General features: G+C 31.5%; 2 protein-coding genes and 1 long non-coding RNA gene across 6 annotated transcripts in view; 1 reads left to right on the forward strand and 2 right to left on the reverse strand.

The window, feature by feature from the left end:
* Nucleotides 1-1,716: 1,716 nt before the first annotated feature.
* LOC138940301 (uncharacterized) lies at nucleotides 1,717-16,827 on the reverse strand. Its single transcript, XR_011447974.1, has 3 exons — nucleotides 16,756-16,827; nucleotides 16,270-16,415; nucleotides 1,717-1,967 (listed from the first exon to the last, which is right to left on the reverse strand). It is a non-coding gene; the product is annotated as an uncharacterized lncRNA (long non-coding RNA).
* Nucleotides 16,828-18,052: 1,225 nt separating this feature from the next.
* Nucleotides 18,053-20,694, forward strand: Rpp21 (ribonuclease P protein subunit Rpp21). Of its 2 annotated transcripts, XM_070309096.1 has the most exons (5): nucleotides 18,053-18,753; nucleotides 18,824-18,885; nucleotides 19,029-19,120; nucleotides 19,214-19,490; nucleotides 19,729-20,694. In XM_070309096.1, exons 1-5 carry the CDS (start codon nucleotides 18,750-18,752, stop codon nucleotides 19,732-19,734), a joined length of 441 nt encoding a protein of 146 aa, XP_070165197.1. In that variant the 5' UTR covers nucleotides 18,053-18,749; the 3' UTR covers nucleotides 19,735-20,694. The 2 variants fall into 2 exon arrangements, with proteins under 2 accessions (XP_070165197.1, XP_070165196.1); XM_070309095.1 differs by having other exon boundaries at nucleotides 19,214-20,694.
* Cad87a (cadherin 87A) overlaps nucleotides 19,566-23,617 on the reverse strand; it is a 177,372-nt gene continuing 173,320 nt past the window's right edge. For 2 of the 3 annotated variants that reach the window (XM_070309093.1, XM_070309094.1), the window contains exons 22-29: nucleotides 23,374-23,596; nucleotides 22,653-23,194; nucleotides 22,356-22,531; nucleotides 22,125-22,260; nucleotides 21,834-21,958; nucleotides 21,654-21,755; nucleotides 21,369-21,582; nucleotides 19,566-21,101 (exon numbers count right to left, since the gene is read on the reverse strand). In XM_070309093.1, the coding sequence (XP_070165194.1) occupies nucleotides 20,985-21,101; nucleotides 21,369-21,582; nucleotides 21,654-21,755; nucleotides 21,834-21,958; nucleotides 22,125-22,260; nucleotides 22,356-22,531; nucleotides 22,653-23,194; nucleotides 23,374-23,596 (1,635 nt within the window). In that variant the 3' untranslated portion in view covers nucleotides 19,566-20,984. The remainder of the gene's footprint in view (nucleotides 21,102-21,368; nucleotides 21,583-21,653; nucleotides 21,756-21,833; nucleotides 21,959-22,124; nucleotides 22,261-22,355; nucleotides 22,532-22,652; nucleotides 23,195-23,373; nucleotides 23,597-23,617) is intronic. The other variant, XR_011447977.1, reaches the window with a different exon arrangement.

A 23,617-nucleotide genomic window follows, 5' to 3' on the forward strand; every position in this document is an offset into this window, starting at 1 on the left:
CACTAAATCGCAAAGGTCCGAATGAATAAAATCGCCGATTGATGACAAACTGACTGATCGCTGGTGAAATTTTCTGTTCCGAAGTATGCATGGAAATTGAATGAGGACATTCAGAACACGATATATAAACACTAAGATAAACATCGCATGCGACACGTAGAAGCTAGTAAGTCAATCATGATGCTAACATACAAAAATGTTTATATCTCAGAAACAGTTGAGCTTTCGATCTATGTTTACTAAGGTTTTTTTTACTGAGTATGTTCTATCTACCATATAAATATCGAATGGTTTTTTTAACACCCTGTATATTACTGTCATTAAGCAAAATAACTTTTTATATCTGAATGACTCCTGGCTACTTATCTTTCATCTTATTTATATAAGTGATAATTTGGTATAACCCAAGAGTTAACCTGGATATCTCTCTTTCCAAGTTATCTTGGGAATAACTCGCTCATTCGTATTTCTAGACGTTGAAGTCTTAAAAACCTCGAAAACATTCGAAAAAAAGAATAAACAATTTTGTGAAATAGAGAAAAATTTTCCTTAAAAATAAATTTTTTCTTTTTTTTGAAAGAAAATTTCATAACAATCTATAAATTTCTCTATATAATGATACTTGAACAAATTATCTTCTACTTGTCAAGCATAATGATAAATAAATTCATCGCTAACTTTGCCGTAAGAAGATAAATTGTCCATAGTTACGGTTTTATTTTTCATCAATTTCATACTCTAAATTTTAAACGCGCGATAAAATCATTCACGCATGCAAATGATGTATCTAATCAAATATAATCCATGAAATTTATATCACAATCGAATTAATTAACAATATAAATTCGCAAATTCTACTCGTCACTTGCTTCAAAATTCTATGAAATAATTTCTGCGTTGTAACTTATAAGCAGATTGTTTCCAATGACGCATATACTGCAGGAAAAACACGTTGATACATATTTTTAATCAAGAAACTTGTTTGTTCAATTAAAATGTAATTACACGAATAATAAGCAAGCATTAAAAAATGTGTTATTATACTTCAATTATGTCACATATATTATGGCACATTTAGATAATGGTAATTCAAAAGAAAATTATTTAAAATATAATAATATGTAATGCTTATCTTATAATTTAAAAAAAAATAAATTCTGGAATATTCTACTTACAATTAGCATCATGGCAGTAATACAAATATGCAGCATTACAGGTAATACCACGATTGTATTATATAGCAATAAAATAAAATAGAGAAGATAGATACATTATGATAATAAATTTTTTTAATTTTTGTTATTGTCTTTGTAAACTAGTTTTATTTGTTACATATAAAATTATGTAATCATTATTCTAGTTTTATAAAAACCATGAATAATGAATTAATAACTTAATAATAAATAACGTTATATAGGAAGAAATGTAATGAGGTTATTGCAACTGACTAGACAGCCTTAATGATTCGATTGAGTAAACGTCTTTCGTTTACATCTTTATTTATCTATAGCTTAAAATAAAATTCATTCGTGAATATTTTTATTAATCTATTAATTGTACTGATGGTACCGTTTCAAATCAAATATTATCATTATATCGTAATCAATTATTTAATTGAATCATTTAATTATTTTCTGTAATCTGAACGGATAACGCAAAATGTATTTTTTTTCTACTGTCCTTCGAATCTCGATCAAACTCCAACTAGAGCAAATCGCCTCTTTTCTTTCTTTTACCTTCTTCTATTGCTATTCTTACCTGATCTTTATCTTGAGGCCGACCGGAACATTTTTACGCAGCATTGTGAATCAAAGTTGTAACGCCTACGGAGACACATTTTGGACTTTGAACTCATGAAAAATTACACTACTTCCGATCGAAGTGATCAAGCTGATATTTGCAATCGAAGAAAATTGTTACGAAGCGAGAATAATGTGACTCGCATGAGGATAGTCGCGTCTTGATGCCTGCAAAAGAAAAATATTTTATTAGAACAAAGTATAAATGGAAAATAAAAATAAATATGTAGCACATTAATTAAATTAAAAATAAAGGAAAAAGTACGGGGTAACAATCTCTTTCATGAAAATATTTCCTCGGAGAAAGAAACTATTCGCGGAAAAGAAAGAGAATTTTTTGTAAAAAGTAACTCGCGTTACCATTATCTCGTTACTGATTTGAAAAAGTAACGCGTTACCGTTACCGTTACTTGGAAAGTAACGTTTCGTTACTTTTTCGTTATGTTTTTGTTTTTTGTAATACTAAAATAAGCTATTACATTATAAAATTATTTAATAATCAATATTAAATAATATTAAATGTAATAATCTATGTTACAATTAAAAACTCTAAATTAGTCTCTATATAGCAAGCGTTTTTTATATTAAACTTATTTAATGATTCTAATTTTTTATGTTAATATTTTTACTTTTTAATACTTATCTTTATAGAAATTTAAATTGTAATTTACAAATTTCAATTTTGTCGAAAATTTTTATCAAACATTTTTTTAAATATTGATAAGGGAAATATTGATATTATTAAGAGTGTATTCCAATATTCACTACCAGTATTGTAAAATCTATAATTTACGTTACTATAGATTTTCAGTACTGGAGATGACTATCAGTGACTTTAGTACTATCAGAATGCAGCCTATGATAAAAGGCTACAAAATATTTTTCAAAAAATACATCTATTGAATAGATATAAGATAATAAAGAACCAAAAAATAAGGATAAAAGTAACGGCTAATTCGTTACCGTTACCGTTACAAATAGAAAAAAGTAACGATTGTTACCGAAAAGAAATAACTCCAACGGTAACGACGTTACAAGTTACTTCCCAACCCTGAATAATAGCAACTAATGTACTTATATATAAATCCTGTAATATAAATTTTCACGTATCTTCATACACAAGATTACAACTAAAATACTTTAACGATAATACATATCATGCTATAATGATTATTTAGTACAATAATAATTTTATAACGGGAAAACAGACTGACTTTGACATTATATATTAGAATCGAACCTTACAAAATCTATTATATATATATATATTAGGCGAAAAAATTACATTAGTATGTAGGTTCTGGTTTGACGATTAAGACAAACGAATTATTAACTACATGTTATTGCATTATTAACTACGTGTGATAAAGTAATATATGTATATATATGCAAATAAGCAATATAACAAAAGCAAAATCAATTCAGGCAAAAAGAATCGTTTTTAATACGTAATATAATTATATTGCATAAATTATAAATTCGCGATATTTTCTTTGTTTTTAAACTTATTTTTTACTGCATATTACGTATTAAATATATATATATATATAGACCTATATAATATGTTAATCAATGATTTTAGCATTTTCTAATTCTTGTTTATTTTGAATTTTGCTATTCCTGACTTCTTTTCGTTAATTATACGTGATCAACGTGATTCAAATTTGTAATAGTGCAATAAGGTATCTGGAAATAAAAATCTATTTTAATGGAGATATTTTTAACATAAAAATAACTCATGATAATTTAAAAGAGTAATTAAAACAATTTATAAATAATTATACATAATATTATTAAATAAGATAATGTTCGTGATTATAAAAATTTCTATTAATTATTAATAAATATTTATAAAGTATCTCAATATTTTCTTCAAGAAATAACTGCACAATTATAGATTTAGATGTCGATAGATTTCTCTTTCATAACGATAATAAAATCCAATTATAAAATGTATCATAATACTTTTCCTTTTTATTAAATCAAAACATCTATGCAAGTATAAATTGTTACAACTAACTATAATTAATGACGAAACAATTGAGAGGACTGAAATTCTAATAAACAATCTAAATAGCGGAATATTAAACGGAATAATAAACGGAAGACGGGAGGTATAAGGACGCTGATATCAAACAGAAATATTTCAAAAAATATTTAACATTTATTTGAGTTATATCATACAAAAAAATGATTAAAATAAATTATATGAGAATGCGAAATTGATATAACGCCGGTATATGATGTGACGTCGATTCTATGACAATCGATACTGGCTAATACTGGCTTTGACTAGTGACCTAAGTTTGATGGCTATATCCTTCGACGAGACAGAAGTCCACTCGTCTCTTCTGTTAGTTCTCATAAACCTAAGCATTTTGATGGATCTTAGGCCCTAACTAATTATGGCACTGCGGAGAATCACGACAATGGATTCGTTATGGGTAGTCAATGATACAATAAAATTAAATCACTTGTCGGTTTATAGAGACGACTTATAGATAATACGAAAAAATCCAGGAGAAGAAAGGATTCCTGCTGTTTCTTGATAGTGGAAAAAATAATTTTTTCTTCGCTGTCGATCCAATCGTATAATCGATTAACCGTCTTGGAATGCCTCGAACGCTTGTGCTTCTTTCACGGTCTTGACACGGCCTTTAGGTTCCTCGAGTTTCTCTCCGATTTTTTTCAACATAATCTCTATCGTCCGTTACTTATCTTCCGACTGATTCTTTTTATTGATCGCGTCATTGGCGTAGATCGAGAAAGTCGCCACGCACTCAACGAGCAAAATGCACTTCGTAAACGAGATCAGATGTGCTATCTTTACTCTTGGTTGTTTGCTTCATCCAAAAAGACACAGAACGATGTGAGATACAGATGCTGCTGCGGATAAGGCAAAAATGGAAAACTCGTATCGAGAACATCATACGCATGATTTAAGCATCGATATGGCATGGACATTGTTCTTCAGCTATGCGCAAGAATTCTCCTCACGAGAAGATTATTTCCTGCCCCACGAAAGATTACCTCGATGACTATGCATCAAGGAATAATAACGGCTGAAAGACCCGTGGCTGTCCTTCGAGCTGTCGTTGCTACTGGAACTCGAGACGCTCTCCGATCTCCTAATGGTCTTCTTCGTCGGGTCCAACAGACGATCTAGCATCTGACGGATCGTACTGTGTTTGCGATTGAACGGATTCGTATACATGATCAATCTCTCCTAGAGTACGAGCTTTGATCTTTGAAGAGACTCGCGTTTCACACAGAGAGTTTCACCCGTTCAATGCGTGTAAAAACTTTTTGTTCAATGGCACTTGACACTCTGCACTTTTTACGTGACAGATGTCACGTCGATTAGCGCGGGACCAAAAATCGATTGAATGGTCGATGCTGACTAGAACGTAACTTCAAGAGCTCGATGACTCAAGACTCGAGACGTACCAAGACGTCGTACGTTCTGCGAATAAATACATGATCCATCGGCCGGTCGACTTTATATAAGGCCGAGTCTCTCGGCGTCCTTCGGACGAGCTCGACAGACTCGACTGACCGACACGACGCAATGTCTGTGAGCAGGTATGCGTGTAGAGGATCTTAGCGTAGTTGCGTCTGTCAGCGTGCGTGTGTTGGAATGTACGTACGAGAAAATCGTCCACGTGCTAACTCGTTTGCATCATTGACGTTTCATGGCGCAAAAAAAAAAAAAAAAATAAATAACTTGAGCAAATAATTCCTCTGCTCGAGGAAAGTCTCGAATTCGGGATTTCCCTCGAGCAGGGGCAATGTATCTCGATGTGGAAAGTTACAGTAATCATAACGTACATTTTGTTAGCGACATTTTTGCCGGTATTCCTCTTATTTTTATTAAAAATAAAACATTTACAAAATAAGAACTGGATTTTTGAAATTTGTCTTAATTTAATCTGATTTATCTTTTACTTATGGTATAAAATTAAAATATTAGAAAAAACTTGTATTGATTGTTCATTAATCGGGTTTAAAGAGATATGCAATACTAATAATAAGAGATTTTATCCAACATTTATCTCTTATCCTAGTCGTTCGCATGCTATCGTGTCGATAGCGTGGTTTATGATCTCAAGAAAAAATTGAAAAGTCAAATCATGATAATATAGCAATGAATGCTACAATAATTCAAACAAATGATGCTTTTTCTTACAAAATTAGAATGAGAGACGTTATTAAAATATTTTTGCGCTTTTTATTATGAACGGTAAATTTGAAGTTTTATATCAAGATGCATAACAGTAAAAATAAACGAATAATTTTATTAATTAGAAATCTTTATTTTAAACATTAAGATGCAGAATTTCTGTGACACAATGATTTGATATTCTGCAGATGTCTATTTAAATATAGCAAAAAAAATTTGCATTCATTTAATCGAGTTGTTTAATTACATTAGCGATGTCTAGACTTATTTGCTTACGCATGTGCGTATTTGTACAAATGCAGCAAATAATAAAAGCAGTAGCTGGTATATAGGTAAGTAAAAACAGTACTTCGAAATACGAAGACTTTTTATCCTATTAATTAATATATTGTATGTTTACTTAAATATATTAACTGATAATGAACGCGCGCCTTTAAGTATTTCCTCGAATTGAATAAAAACTTCAAATTAAATTTTTGTCAAAATAGTATCTTACTAATTATTTTTTAATCGCAGCTTTAATTATATAATAATTTTCCGGTTTACAAGGTAAATTAAATTAGATTGAACGTAGAAAAATGAAAGCAGCATGTTTCATTTCAGCTTATTTTTATTTTATTGAAATTAAATAAAACAGGACGTGCCTGCCTGCATGTATGAATTTATTTTAACACGATTTTAACAACCGTACGAAGAAGATCGAGATTGAAGAGGATCGTCTTGAAATGATCTCACGTCATTTACTTTTGATTCCTATTCTTCTCGGTTAGCTTCAATGGATTCAAGAAGCATAGAGAATACGAGTTGCAAATTCATGCATTTAACAGTTCGTAGAACAGCATCAATCGCATCAGCCTCTTTCAATCACGACTCACTAAAACAAATTATAATACCAATGTGTGTGTAATACTGCACATCTTCGAAAACTCTCCATTTGTGTGTTAGCGCAGCATGTGTTGATTTCAAAAGTCAACACAATGATCTGATTGATTAACCGTATAAAATTTTGACAAACCTTAACAAGATATTGCTAAACCCTATTATCACAGCCGTACATTAACTTTTAACCATTCAAATTACAGCATCGTGACTAATGAAAGAAATAAACGGCGAATTATATGAGAAATTATGTATTAAAGATACTCTAAAGATTCTCTTGATAGAAATGTGATTGGTCAGATCGATATGCGATGACATATAAATGTAAAGTAAATAATAAAGAAATAATAATAAAAAAATTTTTATAAAAATAAGATTTGAATTTAAAATAGAAACAAAATACAAATATAAATAAATAAATCTCTAACGCAAAATATTGCGATTTAATGACAAATGTAACATACATGACACGACTCATAGTTTTCCATGACTAGAACTTTCCACGAGAAGTAGCTATCGGAAGCATTATCTCGTCAAGATAAAAAATGAAGTTTCCTTCCCTTGAAAAATCAAGGAGAGTGAAAGGTAATTGCTTGTCATTCGAGAAAAATACTTCAACATGCAAAAAAAAAAAAAATAAAATATATTCTATTATATCCCATCGTGAGATTCACATGAGATATTTGCTACCGTATGATAATTAGAAGATTGAGTAAGCCGATCTCTTGGCGTGTAATCGTTTTTGTGAATCTCCGTCAACGACGTCATCTCTCACATGCTGCGAACGTATCATACAATTTGTTTACCTCGAATGCAATCATCTCTGTATATTTCATACATATTCATTTACGATATAATAGAGGTTTATGAATTTTTTAGGCATTTTCAATGAAAAATTACTACGTGATGCACGAATTAAAATTCTAGTGAATATTAAGAACGGTCGATTATACACATGATTGCTCGATTTAATAATATTACATAATGCGTTTTTTGCGTGATTCTTGTTATGCAGGAAAAAAGTATTATTATATTATTGAAAATGATTCCAGAATACAAAGATTACACACAGGATATAAAAATTATTATATTACTCCTTTCTAAAATCATATAAAGTTCAGAATTTTTAAATTTACATATTTTCAAAGTACCAGTTGTAGAAGTACCAAAGAAAAGTTACAAAGTTGTAACTTCTCTTTCTATTTTGCAGATCTATAGATCTATAAATAATCGTAATCCGTCTCTTTCATGAATTTTTGCATGTATTACGAATGATACGATTTGTTTTAAACATCGTAATTAATTATTTTTATTAGTTCTTGTAACTATGTCACGTATATCGCGTGAGCTATGACGACTTGTGCCGTTAATAATGAATTCTATTCGGACGCGAATCGAATGCTTGCTCGTCATAGACAGTCCGTTTACCTTCGGACATAAAAATATAAGCAAGGTCTCAAGTTAACACTTGAGTGTGTACTAGCCACGATTGCGTGCCACTGCACAGCGAAATGTTCTCACGCAGAAACTTTTCTTTACGGAATTACACATGGCAATAATAGCCATGTATTGACATTATTAGGCTTATTGAAGACGAATTCGAGCATACGCAGTTAAATTTTAGTTTCTAAAATTTTATATTTTTAGATATTCCGATTATCAAACATTATTTGATATCTTTAAATCGTATTCTTAGCTATTACTCTAAAGCCAGAAACACACACACGATATGATATACACTCGCAGGTTGTTTAATTTTTTCAAATATTTGAGATGAGTCGCAGAATCGAAACTTTCGGCTTTGTCGCAGATTCTCTGGTTATTTAAAATGTAAACATCTTGAAGACGCTCCAAACGCGCTTAACGATATTTTTTGACTGCTTGACGATTTGTAAAATGTTTATCTAGTGATAATGATAATAATAGAAAACGCAAATCACAAATATTAATCTTTAAAAAATATATAATTTCGACGATCGTTACACTTAATTCGACTTCTTTAAGCTATGACACCAGCTGCAAATTATAATGTATATTATTTCCCAACGCGCTGTTTTTTTTTTGCGAAAAATCGTTCGCTAAAACGCGCCATATAAACATAATGTCTCGCCGAGATAGAATTTATCGCTTGAACTTTAGCCCGGTTGGCGCCGAAAGCCAATACTTCAGAAAAGAGCGAGACTGTAATTGAAAATGTAGGACTGCAAATACGAACAATCCATAAATCTATATGAAAATTGAAACGCTAGAAACAGCGTAGATCTAAACTATATTGCGGATAGAATTAATGAGTTTTGTTGCAAGTATAAAGTTGAAAGTTGTGTATGTATGCATGGGAAAAAGATGCTGTTGCTTCAATCAAAGTCTACGTCACGGGCTGCCACAAACATACATAGTTCATTCAATGATATTTTTATTGAACCAAATATCTGGATAGCTGTTTTAATAATCCAGATACTTGGTCCAATAAAAATATCATTGAATGAACTATGTATGTTTGTGGCAGCCCGTGACGTAGACTTTAATTGAAGCAACAGCATTTTTTTTTTCCGTGTATGTGTATATGCGTGTGTGTACAGCTAAAACTATATATTGCAATATATTTTTAATTGTCTAACACTGGTACAATAACATTTATTTAACGCGTCTAATTTTCTTGGTTTAATAAAGAAAAAGAAACTTTCTCTAGGATCTAAACATACAAAATTTTCTATTTGAAAAAAAATCTATAGAAAGATAGAAACAATTACAAAATATAAAACATGCATTCTTTTAATAAAAAAGAGCACGATAACTTTCTCTTTATACAGCATCGCGCGTTATACGCATTCTTTTAATAAAAAAGAGCACGATAAGTTTCTCTTTGCATTTACAGTATCGCGCGTTATATGCTGCATTAAAGTTTCTATATCAAAATAAAATTTATTTTGAAATAAGAATCATAATATAAGATAGATGGATATATATGAAATTAACATGAAATATTCCAGCTTAGTTTAAAATATTGTATTAATGCAGCATACAACACGCAATAGCATAAAGAGAAAATGGTCGGAAATCATTATTTTACGTTATTAAATACTAATGTTACTCTTGCACGTTATTCTCGATGATACGCGATTATAGCGAATTATCTTTACATCTAACATAAATATAGTTAAAGTCACCACGAGCGACTATTGTCTTATTTTGCTGACCTTCTATACATGACCTTATACATGATGCAATATCTGTTAATAAAGAGAATTCTAATTGTCAAGTACAATTAATCAGGTTTTCTCACATATGAAGTCCCCTCCTATAATCATAGTGAAAGCTGAAGAAAGTTTCCTCGTAACCTAATTTTCATTAATTATTCAAGAGCCTATCTTATTAATAACTTTCTTAAATTTTTTCCTGCTGTATATCCTGTCTTTTTGTTTTAATTTGATGAGCTAAAAAATAGATTTATATGCTTGTTATTTATAAAAATAAATAATTGCCATTTATAAAAATATGTTAATTTATAAAGCCGTTTGTTTGACATTTTTCCCTCCTGAGAAATGCGGATTATAACAGACGAAAAGTGTATGCAGCTTCGCGAATCGCTGAGAGGTCAATCGGCGCATTAAATACTTATTGACCCTTGTAAGTTGGTTTATTGGTTTAATAGGTTGCATAGAAGGAAACAAACACTGTTTGAACGTATCCTCATTCGAAGACTTTGAGACAGTCAAGGAAATAATTTACAAGTCAAGTAGTTTTCATTAAGAGACACAGCCTCATTAATTCCATTAGCAGAAATAATGTGTGTGATAAATGTAAGAAAAAAAAGAGATAGTTTTGACATTAAATAATATTATATTTTTCTTAAGCAAAATTGCGATAATTGTTACAATCATATTAAAATCTACAATAAAGTCTATTGCGGGGTATATCGTCTTCTGTCACAATCGCGTTTATTTTAAAAACTTTCATATTTATTTTGTTTTTAAGCCAAGCTATCGCATTGCAAGTCAATACTGCAGTTTTGACGGTCATTCAATTTCAGTCGCATTTTTGCTAACTTATAAACGTAATAACGAATAACGATTGCATAAATCGGACGGCATTTTTTTCAAAAAAATATCCAAGAAGGTGGCGCAAAAAATTTATTCAAGTAGATTGACTGGGACAAATCGCTTACTCAGAAAAATAAAAAGATTTATATATACAATGTATGTCTCAACACCTTCATAATTGTATGATTTATAATTGTGTGAAGTCATTTCCTGAAACGATTAGTTGCAAAAATTGCTTTGACACATACTCGAAATGTAATACGTCTAGCACTAAAAGAAATTTGCACTTTGTTCGATTAAATATCGTCGCAATAACCTTGAGGTACACGAGAGTTATTCATGTAAAGTAATTATTGCTAAGAAAGAGTAAGAATGTATTCTCGAAAAATATAATTTTAAATATATATAATCGACTTTACATAATAGAATCAGATGCATCAGCATAATGTAATATTTTTCCCTTGTAATTACAAATTCAAGAAAATGTAAAAAATGTAAAAACAATATAAAAGAAAGTTACTTTATAATTTCTTGTAAATACCCTTGAATCCCTGTGAATTCCCGAAAATGTCTCCCCGAGAGATATACCTTTTTCCCCTACGAGATTACACGTACTTAAGGATAACAAAGCGTGCAGCCTGTGGATGCGTTTGGCCGGTTTCATTAAAAAGAAACGAGAATATCCGGTTTCTCGACTCTACGGGCAACAAAATAATGTAAACCTAAAAACAGAGCTGCACGAACTGGTCTGCCGTTTTTCATCTTATGTGGTGAGCTAATAAAAGAAATAATAATAATAAAGAATGTGAGAATAATAAATTGATGCATATGTGGCGATCGTCGACAACAAATCTTCATCCATTCTATGTTCAAGATTTCCGCGAAAAAAATTTTCTTTTATAATTTCTGTACAATTTCTGTTTAATTGATACAATAAATGCCGTACCGGTGCATCTGAGGAAGAAAAGAAGAGAAACGAGTCTAGAATTATAGAGGTATTTATAATCTATCAATCGCGAAAACAAAGTTTTCCATAAAGTGCGAAATAAATTAATGTTATATCGACTTGGTGAGAAACTGACGAGCGGAGTCTGCGACATAAGTCTTTTTTTATTTCGAGATATAATATTGATACTTATAATTGTATAAGTTCCATGTGCCACTTATATTCATGTATTCGTTTGAATTACTTCTTGCGCTATATACGCAAGATTATTAACGTCACTGCAGTTATGATTAATTAACTCATTGTGCCGCTAAAACGTCGCTGACGCACTAGCGACGCATAGACAATGCAGGTATATAGTATCAAGTCATTTTGTTAAATCAATCAAGATAATTCAAAGTTGAAACTAAAGGCGTGAGAAAAGCAAGTTAGATTAATATTTTATTGAGTGTCAATTGATTTTTTTGTCGACTGTCTAAGTGATTTTTTTCAGAATGTTAATCTCACATGTGTCGCGTAAATCGTCATAAATGTAATCTTTAGTTAGTTTGAAATAAATTCTTCTTTACCAAAAATTTTTGACACCTTTCATCTATTCTCTCTTATATTTTCTCATTCGATATAAAATATCCTTATAAATACGCGTTATGTTAACACTTCATTAAAATCAAATCCACTTGAAATTAAATTGGAAACAAGAGTTTTTGATATATCTTGTCCGCATATAAAGCTAAATTAAAACAACCAAAGATTGTTCACATTTTCGATCGTTCGTAACTCAAAAAGGTAGCCTCAACAAAATCTTTGCAAATTCATACGTATAATTTCTGGGCATACTGTACATATTCGAATTAATCTTTGTTTTTTTATTACTCTTGTCTCTTATCTTCTGGCGATAACGGAAGTGCAAAAATGCAAGTAACATCTCGCGCGACGTTTGCCCTCGAGTGTTCGACCGATACTCCCGACATCGAGTATATCGTCGTTGGAATGAAAGTCGTTGAATCGAAATTTTCAAGATCAGCGATGTACGTTAGATAAATTCTTGACCTATCAGGGTGTGTAAGAGAGTCAGGAAAAGATGTTGCAGGTCGAACACATGCGGAGAGAATGTGCTTTAGCAATCCTAGAAATAAATACTATGCATAACCCGCGACTCTCGTGGTATGCGCAAACACAATTTCTGCTTTGCGAAATTTTATACTATCCTTGGTTTTTCACATATGATATACACACGCTTTGATAGCCTAAGGGAGAATCACAATTGACATATCTTCGATACGCGATCAAAACAATATCAAAAAATAATCTCGTTTTATCACAAATTGCGTATAAATAGCTGCAATACTACGCGATAAAGGATACGCGTACATAAGACAAGAGAAACAAATAAATAATAACAAAAGAATAAAAAAATAACAAATATATGGCTTAAACAAGATGACATTTGAAATAATTATTCTAAAAACCACGATTACGTGTATAAAAAAATACATTGGGATCACTGATATACCGTAGGAATGATCTGTATAGATTAAAAAAGGTGCGATTCATATTACATGAAATATGTGAAAAACGTATAGCATTGCCAATGCCGTGTAATTTATATAATCGCCGTTTAAGAAAAAACTGGACGGATCGGCTACATCAAAAATTAAAGAATCTATATTTCGAGATTCATGAATTTAACATTTCACAAAAAGCACACTTTTAGCTTTTTAAAATGTAAAATTAATAATTAACTTGTAAGATAAAGTAAAGAGATTTGGCCTGTAGAATATAATTTAATTTTAAATCGTAAATATTATCTTATATGAAACTAACTTTTTTATAGTGACTGTACACAAATATTCGTGAAAATGAAAATTTTGATTCTACAGGCTAAAAATCTTTACTTCAACTCACAAATTATTTATAATTATATTTTATATTTTAAAAGACTAAAAGCACTTTGTGTGTGTGTGTGTGTATGCGCGCAATATCAAATTCATGAATCTCAAAATATATTAGATTTATTAATTTTTGACGTAGCTGATCTTTAAATTGACTCGTATATTTACGTCACTAAATGCAAAGTATGTATATCTGTCTGTGTCATTCAAATATCAATAATTAATTTAAAAATATTAAAAAAATTGACGATGTATGACATAATATACAATAGTGTTCTTTTGAAGAAATAGCAAACCAGAAAGATTTCGTGTCTTGTGAGACAACATATATCATAATTATAATATTACCATGTATTATGACAACATATATTTTGGTTCTGCAAAAAAATACGATTCTTTATTTTCGGAAAGTATGCTAATTGAGCAAATAAAATTCTTCGATTAATTATTATATGAGGAAATATATATAAACATTTTTGAATTATTGTCAAGAAGGAGTAACATTGTGCTCTGAAGTTTTGCAGATTTCATTAATCAATGTTATCGATGATAAAAGTGCCGATGACATAAATTCAGCAATAATAAAATACATGGCAAATATTTTAAAAGAGTTTTGAAGTAAGAAATCTCTAAAACGCAGAAAGAGAAATAATTTATCATTTTTCGATAGTTTTTTTAAGATTGACAGTTCTGTATGATATCGATAATTTCGATAACGTGATATTTCAATAATATAATATATGTATAGTAATATATAATAATATAATAATATATAAAATTTTAATTTTTTTATTTCGAGTATTTTTATGTGTATATGTCGTGTATTCTATCGTACTTTTTCAATTATCAATTAATATTTAAAAATATGAAACACTCGTCGAAAAAATGGGAAAGACGACAAAGGAGACGTAAACAGAATTAATATCTTATAATTAATGCACCTATTTAATTATATATAGATGTACATTATTGTTTAATTAGCGCATAATTATGATGACACAACATATCTGAAAACCTTTTTTAGGCACGTCGTATACATTATCAGCAGTCGTTTCATTGGTTTTTTTCATAACTCATACGCGATAGCGAATATTTACAGACTGGGATTAAAGTAATTTTAGAAAATGTCTCCGCTATCTCTGCGACGGGCTAACGATATTATTGAATCGAACGTCAGAGCACGGTCGCAAGTGCAAGTGCATTGCAAGTACAATATATTTGCAGCCTTCACTCTAATGTAATGTTGCAACAATCGCTTATGATAAATGAGCGCTTAAAGATCATTTAAATTTTTATCAAAAGCATAGTCATAATGCGACTTTTTATAATCATCAAGAATATGGAGGAAATTTTTTTCAAGTACTATCTCGGTCGTATGTGAAATATTATGTTACTATTCCGCATATTGCTAAAGTTTTATCTAAGACGTAATTTTTTATTTACGCGGGGAATAATACTTATATTGATGTTGATAAAAATTAGCAATATTTCTTTTAAAATTTAATCAAATTTCTTTCTTTAGCAAAAAAGTATTCTTTTTTTACATGAATTTATTATATCTTAATAATTCTAACATGAAATTTCCTATCAAAATCAAATTAATTCTCCAAATTGAACGGTCATTATTTTTTATATTTTGATAGTCTCTGCTTTTTCTAAAGCAATATACATATATATGTACATTATGTATACATAAATTGAAGAAACATTATTTTTAAATATAAACGTTATTTAATTAGATCAATATTGTTATGCAATAAATTTCTGTAAAGCTTAAAAAATTACTCAAGATATGATAGTTTTTTAGACGAAATTACACCGATGAAAAATAGCAAAAAAATTTACTTAAATCGACAAGAAGTGATTTGCGTTTTTATAAGCAAATTTACCGATAATGCGATAGATAATTGACGTCGGAAGTTTTTATTGAATCTATAAAGACATATATGCCAATGAATTTTTTCAATAAAAAATATTCGTGATCATAAAAATCTCTCACGTGAGTAGGAAAAGATGATTCGCGAGGTTGTGTTACACGTACTCAAATACGCATATATCAAATGTTCTTTTCTTGCTGTTAATTTAAAATTGTCGTCACAATCGCGCATGCGATAAGTTTCTTATTAGACGACGATATTGCTCAGTTTAACGCAATACAACAATTGTTGCAGTACTTTAGTGCTATATAAAGAGAGGAGATGAATTGGATTTTTCTCGATCGCGGAATAGCGCTATCTCTTTCTGTTCTCTCTCTTTCTCTCTTTCTCTCTTTTAGATGAACCTATAAGACGAAGCGTTGGAAATGATAGAGCCAAGTTATTTTTATGGAGAAAACTGAATGAAAACGCAGTTTTTACCAGACTATAATTTCTGACTATTTCTGTAGCAATTATTTTCCGTATTGCGCTTGTGCCGCCGCTTTGATCTTCTACGAAACTTACTCTGCGATTCTAAATCATTTTTAATGCTTCTTGTATCAGGCGATGTCCTATAAATTTGTTAAAAACATTAAATGTCTGACAAATTGACTCACCACATTATGCAGCTCTGAATTCGAATGAGTGGCAAGAAGATTCATCTTTCTAAAGCGTCTCGGTGATTGATGCACTTCACCCGACATTTTGTATATTTATCGAACACCATAAGCAATACCTTCGGTACGATTTCTCCGTGGTTTCGCTGCAATTTTAAGATATGTTGAAAGGAGTTTTGCGATACAACTTTCTTTATGAAAGATGTTGGAGTATTCTTTTGAAAAATAAATTTCATAGTTAAAAAGCATTTTTTCTCTCCAAAAACTATTATATTCTGTTAAGAGAATCGATTGTATCGTGCGTGTATATGTTTGTGTGTGTATGAGAAAAAGGCAAATTGAAACTACTCTTTTTTTTACGAGGATTAATAGAAAAGGTTAAAGAATCTTCATAGTTACGAAATACTCTGACATTATTGTAACATTCTCAAGACAAATAAGAGCCTCTATCGAATCGTATCGAATAAATAATCGAAATTATCTTACCTCCGAACGGACGTACGTTTGCTATGAAACTCCATATTTATCGAAAAGGACGTTACCGTAAAGGAAATTTTTCAAACCGATGCTGTGCGCCTAACGGTCCAAGTTGCGTTCGAAAATCTGCCTGTCGGAACAGAGTATGTTTGACTGGCCAATCAGAGATGTATGCTCCGTTCATCCCATTGGTCAATCGAACGTTACTCTACCCGACGATTACATTTTCGAACGCAATTCTGAAGCGCGGAGAGAAATTCGAGATTGGCAACACTGCGCCAAATTAAACTGTTACTGGTTTGAAATTCGGCAATTCTTTTCGGCGATCAAGAAGTGTTGTTATCGTTAGTTGTTAGTCACTTAGCTGCGTGACAATTCCTACGAAAAACGGAGACATGGAAAAGGATTCGTTCTCGAATTACTTAGGTGAATTGCGGCACAAGGCGCATGAAATCGATGAGGGTACCGATAAGCTCGCCGAGACCTGGAAGATACCGCATCTTCTCGTCGGCGGTTACGCGGAGCGCACCGCCCAGACGAATGCGTGCCTGGACGAAATATGGGAGTCTCTTCGGGATACTGGCGTGAGTTTCGCTGGAAATTATATTACTCAATGTTACTCAATGAAATGCACATCTTTCTGTATGCAAAAGAAAAAAAATTCAATTTTAAATAAATCACACAATACACGAATACGCAAACGCACATACATATTTATCATATATTACTATATTAAAAAAATAATATATTACTACACTATTTTTATTCTTGTATTAATATTATTATTGTTAATGTTATATATTTTAATATGAATAAATTTCGAGCATAGCCAGTTTTATATGGAATTATATAATTATTTACATCAGGATAAATTGGAGAAAATTCAATCAGAATTCAAACCGTGCCTGGAAGACACGGATCAGTTATTAAAAGAATCGGAAAAGATATATCAAGAATTCAAGGAACAATGCGACGATTTGGATATTGTTTTAGCAGAATATGGGTATCATTATAAAGAGGATGACAATGTGCAAGAGAAACATTGTCGGTAATATGCGATAAATAATTTTATTTTAAGAATTAATAGGATAAATTTTTGCTCTTAAAAGAAACTTGATACTTGTAATTTCATACATATTATGTATATGTTACAGAAATGAATGTTTCTTTCTGTTTAGAGATGATAGTAAAAATAATACAAATGACAGCATTTTAAGAGTTGAAGATACATCTAAGTTGGAAATAGAATTTACGCCATTCTTAACATGGAAGTGCAAGGCTAAATCCAAGGAGAATTGATGTTTCCAGCATAATCTATTAAGGATAGTAGGATTTCTTTAGTTTATGCTGAAATAAATGTCCGATTCACCATTGATGCAATTCCATATAAAAGGCTTGTTTATAGGCTACATACATTTATGTGAAAAAATTATTCAAAACATCTTACAAAAATATTGAGAAGATAGATTTCATTTTAATATTTTTTCTCTGAAACTCGTATTGATTTCAATAGTATATCTAGATAAAAGACAATATATTTAGTTTACTTTTAAAAAAAGCACAAAAGCTGGCAGAAGTATAGACTAGATTTTTATATATAATATTTTGTTAATAAATGTATAAATAAAATATGATTAGGGTTGTAATATAATAAAGATGGGAAGAAAACTGCAAAATTAGCTTTTAATTATCTTTAAACTATGTATATATTTTTATAATATAGAATTTTGCAGCTGAAAAGTTCTGTAAGAAAGTATCAAATAAAAAAACAAAAAATTTTCAAGGTTACATCTCTTGTGTGATAACTTCAGCATTAAAGTCAATCCTATATACATATATAACCTAACTTACTTCAATCTAAATCTTAACCTTAAAATCACAAGATGCATTGTAGAATCATTGTTAAAAGTGACGCAAATATATACTAGTTTTTCGATATAAGATTATAAGAATAACTAATTATTAATCAAAATTGGAGTAATAAATGACAAATTGATTCCGCGATGGGTAAGTTAAATGTTACTGAAGATTATTTATATATGCACATATATCAAGAGTTTCTTATTACGACTTGCAGGAAATAAGAACAAACTTTGTCAGCACAAAGATATTTTTGAACGTATGAATTATTTATATCAAGTATGTAAAGAATGTATGAAATTTATTATTTTCCCATAATTATAATCTTTATATATTCAATGAGTATATTATATAATTTTGACTTGATAAAGTAACCTAGAAATTATTAAAAATTGCTACTATCATTTAAAATTTTGTCACAGGCTAGTCATCTAATGGCATTAATAGATCGATATACAGCATCTTACTTTGGTAATAATATGGTGCGTTGTGCCAAAAAAGCAGTATTACGCATGTAAGTCTCTAGACATTATTGATGTCTTTGTGAAAAGTGAAATATATATGTAAGAAATTCTTGGAAATTAATGGAAATTATCAATTTCTTTAGGGAACCGAATTTAAAGAGAAGTATATGTAAATGTTGTCAAAGTCCACTTATACCTGGGGAGACAGCTAGAGTCAGATTAACATCAAAGCCTATAAAGAAGGTTAAATGGACATGTCTAACTTGTATGCATACTAAACAATTTCCTACGAGAAGAGAATACAAATTGTGGCTTGATCAACCGGAAGCAATAATCGAGACATTAGATTATACACCAAAATCAAAGAACGAAAATGTTCAAAAATCTGATGCCCCTGAAAAAATAAAGGAAAAAAAAAAGGTAAATTCTAATAATTTTGAAAATGCCAGTTAGTGTATCTCTGAAACAAATCCATTTTATGTATTAAATTACAATCTCTGGTGTACGAATATTTTTTATTAATGACTTACATAAAATATGTTACAATATTACAATAAATTTGTAATTAATAAACAGATACTTTTGCTAACTGGAATATTCATAACCATCTAGTAATATCATGATACCGATAATAGTTTTACATTAAATGTATTCTTAGAAATAACTCGCAAGTGTTAAGTTATCGAGTACGTAGTTGCGATACGTTTTTACGGCAAGCGACGTCCGTAGGGAATTCCCGAAAGTCACAATCTGTGTTCTCAGCCGAGGACGGTTTATGGAGATGCTATTAAAGTGTAAATTTGACACGATTTCTCGGAAGCTAGATATCATTTCGCTATAATGACACAATAGAATTCGCTACGAACGTCATTACTTCATCTAACTATGATATGACTATGTCCGCCCATCGCCAGCGACTCGTGCAAAACCGTTACGAGTTAATAAATCATTGCACTCATATTCGGGCGCAATCAAATCACAGTTTAATCGGGAAGAAAGAATATCAGTCGTTTAAAACATACTATCTTAAATAAATATGCTAAATATTATACAATATAACTTAGAAATTGTGTGTATGCTATCTTAATTACATTCTATATTGTGCACTTAGCAACAATGGCTCGATTATTTGATTGATCGGATACAACAACTGCATCGTGTCGATGCCAAAAATGTGGCAGTGATCGTTGTAAAACGTGCGTACAAGATGCGTTTACACGGTTGGAACGCATGTATATAACTTCGGAAACGCATAAATACTAAACTAATGAGGAAAATAATACGAAAACTGGGCTGGACGGAATCTACACATTCACTTATATACATATATCTGTTGTGCCAAGCTTCGGTCGTCTCGAGTTATCTCATAGTGCCTATTTTATCACTAGCTTATATTCTTCTCTCTTCTTTTTTTTTTCTTTCTTTTTTTTCCTTTGTTTGATTCTCCTAAAAAGTAAATCTAACGATAAAGTCAGATGGGACCCCAGGTTGGCAACGCACACATATATACATGCACACACCAGCTACAGGGATTAATTACTCCAGTAATATTGACTGTGTCGTTCGTCGTCACTCTTTATCTTGAGTTCTCTTGCGGAAGAGTTCAAACTGAAAATGGCAAAAATCACGTAAGTGAGAGGGAAAGGAGATAGGGCAGATCTCGCGAATATCGTGTCGCTCTTCTCTACACGCGTCTACTCGCAGGACAAACCCGACCAATATTTAACTCGGTTATTGTCAAAGAGGTGTGTGCATGCGAGTCGCCCGAAGAGTACGCTCCGAAGAGGCGCGTGCAATGAACAAGAGCCGCGGACAAAGAGGTACAACGTACGGCGACGGAGCTTATTTAAAGATAGAAAGTGGTAGGAAGAGGGATGGCAAGGGGAGGGCTGAAAATGCCCGCGTAGAGTCAGTTTATACTAGCCCCGAAACGAATTGGGGCTGGCCGTCGCGGTCGAGCGTCAGTTGCGGCATCACGTTTGGGGAAGGCTGGAATGTTGATCCTTGAAAACCCATTGCCGATTCGTATAACTAAATAAAACAACGATCATTTAGAAATTATATTTTACAGTCTAGGCAAGTCACACTGACAGTCATTAATATTATTTGTCTTTTTGTGTATTGTTTTTTCGATTTAAGTGATTTAGATTATCATAATTTGCAAAATATTTACATTATATTATAGAAACTGAATGATTTTTAAAAGAAAAAACTTCAGTAATCAGAGTTAGTCAAATTTGTCAGTGTAACAAGACACCTCGCAATTATAATGTTAGTTATTAGATTTACTTGGCATACATTATGATTTCCTGGAAGCGTGGTATAATCCGGTGTGGTCGGACGATGCCTGTTTGTAGGCAATGGATGCTGTATAGTGGCATAAGTATTATCTTGAGACGTGTCTCCCATACCGACGCTTACACCACTGCCGCGTCTCTCACCAACGAGACCACCTTCGGGTTCGCTAAACACTTGCATCGTTAACTCTTGCTCTTCGTAGAGTTTCAATTTTCTACAATCAGAGAAATGTTTCGTTATATATCACGCATAATGGTAAAACTCTTCTGTAAAACTTAGACTTACTGCTCGATCCACAAAGGATTCTCCGTCGTATTTAATTCGTCGATGATCTGTTTTTTAATTAGACCATCTTTCTTACGTATATCATTTGGCACAGTTATTACCCTAAAAGTGTCAGATGTAGATATATCGAATAAGAATAAAAGCCTATAATATTTTTTTGTGATATTTGAATATTCTTACCAATGGCGTAAACAGCAACAGACTACTGTAACGGTGACTGCTCCTACGAGCAAAACAACTAAGAGAGCTATTAGAGCAGCGAGTGCAGGATCGAATGGTTCTTCTTGAACTCCTGCGTATGCGGGCTGAAAAATAAATGAAGCACATATTTGGCAATATATTTGTGTAATTATACAAAGCAATTTTATTTTTCTTCTTATATCACAAGATAATTTATTCTATACAGTTTGCAAGTAATTATATTTGAGATACCATATTCTTATACTAGGATTTAAAATAAACAGCACTCACCACGACATTTTCAATAGCAAATCCGGCATAGTAGTGCTTCAAGAAATCGTATTTTGCATCGATAACCTTAAGGACATGAGGAATCGGTGCAATGGTTTGAGTTTTCGGTTCGACGACGTGCAAATACATATCACACCTATTACAAAAGTTTCAGATTACATACAATATTTCTTACAAATCAATGTAGATTAAGTTAGAATAAAGAGTAAAATTATATTTGTATGTCATTACCATTCTCTACGAATATGTCCAGAAGCATCAACATGATATCTAATATCGTCCACTACGACTCTGCTTTGCGTAGCGTTGGATAACTCTGAAACAATCTCGTCACGCTCGCTATTCACTTCCTCCGGAGGCCGGGACAGTATGACTCGTATTAATTGAGACGGTTCAAACACCCATACCTGGAGAAAAAGCGGAAAATAATTGTAAAGTAGAAGTAAATATCTAATTAAAATGCTCTAGTATTAAACATTAAAGATTATTTATAAAATCAAAAAAAGAATTTACAACCGGAAAACTTACGTGAACTTTGGTCATTGCATATCTTTCTGGAATTGCCGTCTCTTTAGCGATGACTTCGACAATAAATCTGTCTTGATTGTATTCCGCCATATATCCGCTCGTGACAAGTTTACCATCCTGAGTGACGTTGAACGGGCTCGGCACTATAGAGCCGCTCGGCTTTTCCGAACCGTATTTGTAAAGATTCGCGCTGGCGACATAGTAATGGAGAGTACCGTTATCACCTACATCCAAATCGGACGCGGTTACCTTTGTCACGAAATCGTTTATATTCGCCATAGAATTCACCCCAGCGTAATAATCATTGCGCTCGAAAATCGGCGGATTATCATTTTCATCCAGCACGATTATCGTCACATTCACATGTCCGTGTTCCGGATGAATCAACGGCTTGCCAGATTGCGCGGGATTGATGTAGAGATCGGGATCATTAGACGCGAGGATGGAGAGAACGTACTTGTCTCTCATCTCGCGATCAAACGATTTATTTGCGTAGATGCTGCCATCGGATTTGTCCATGTAAAAGGCATATCCTTCGTTTCCTGTAAAAAATGAACAATATATTTGTAAGGATATGAAATAAATCTTAATTACTAATATATATTTATTTGTTGAAAATTAAAATGTTGTGAAAGACGAAATGATGAAGACTAGAGTTTTTCAATTTAAAATTAACCTTTATTTGTCGAATGCGATGATGATATCATATTTGTCCATTTACCTGCTTCTATATAATAGTAGACCTTGGCATGTCTGCCTTCATCCTTGTCTTCCGCTGTTACTTTTCCGATGAAATAATCTTTCGGTCGATTTTCTGACACATGAAAATTATATTCTTCGTAAAATTGTGGCACGTTATCGTTCGTATCGACTAACTGAACTGTTAATAGCCGCAATGTCTCGTAAGCTGTAGGACTGCCGTGATCAGCCGCCACAAGAACAAGCTGAAAAAAAATTTATATAGA

Source organism: Polyergus mexicanus, unplaced genomic scaffold (genome assembly GCF_030449975.1).
Source record: "Polyergus mexicanus isolate NDT 795.1 unplaced genomic scaffold, iyPolMexi1.0 SCAF_16, whole genome shotgun sequence".
NCBI lineage: Eukaryota > Metazoa > Arthropoda > Insecta > Hymenoptera > Formicidae > Polyergus > Polyergus mexicanus.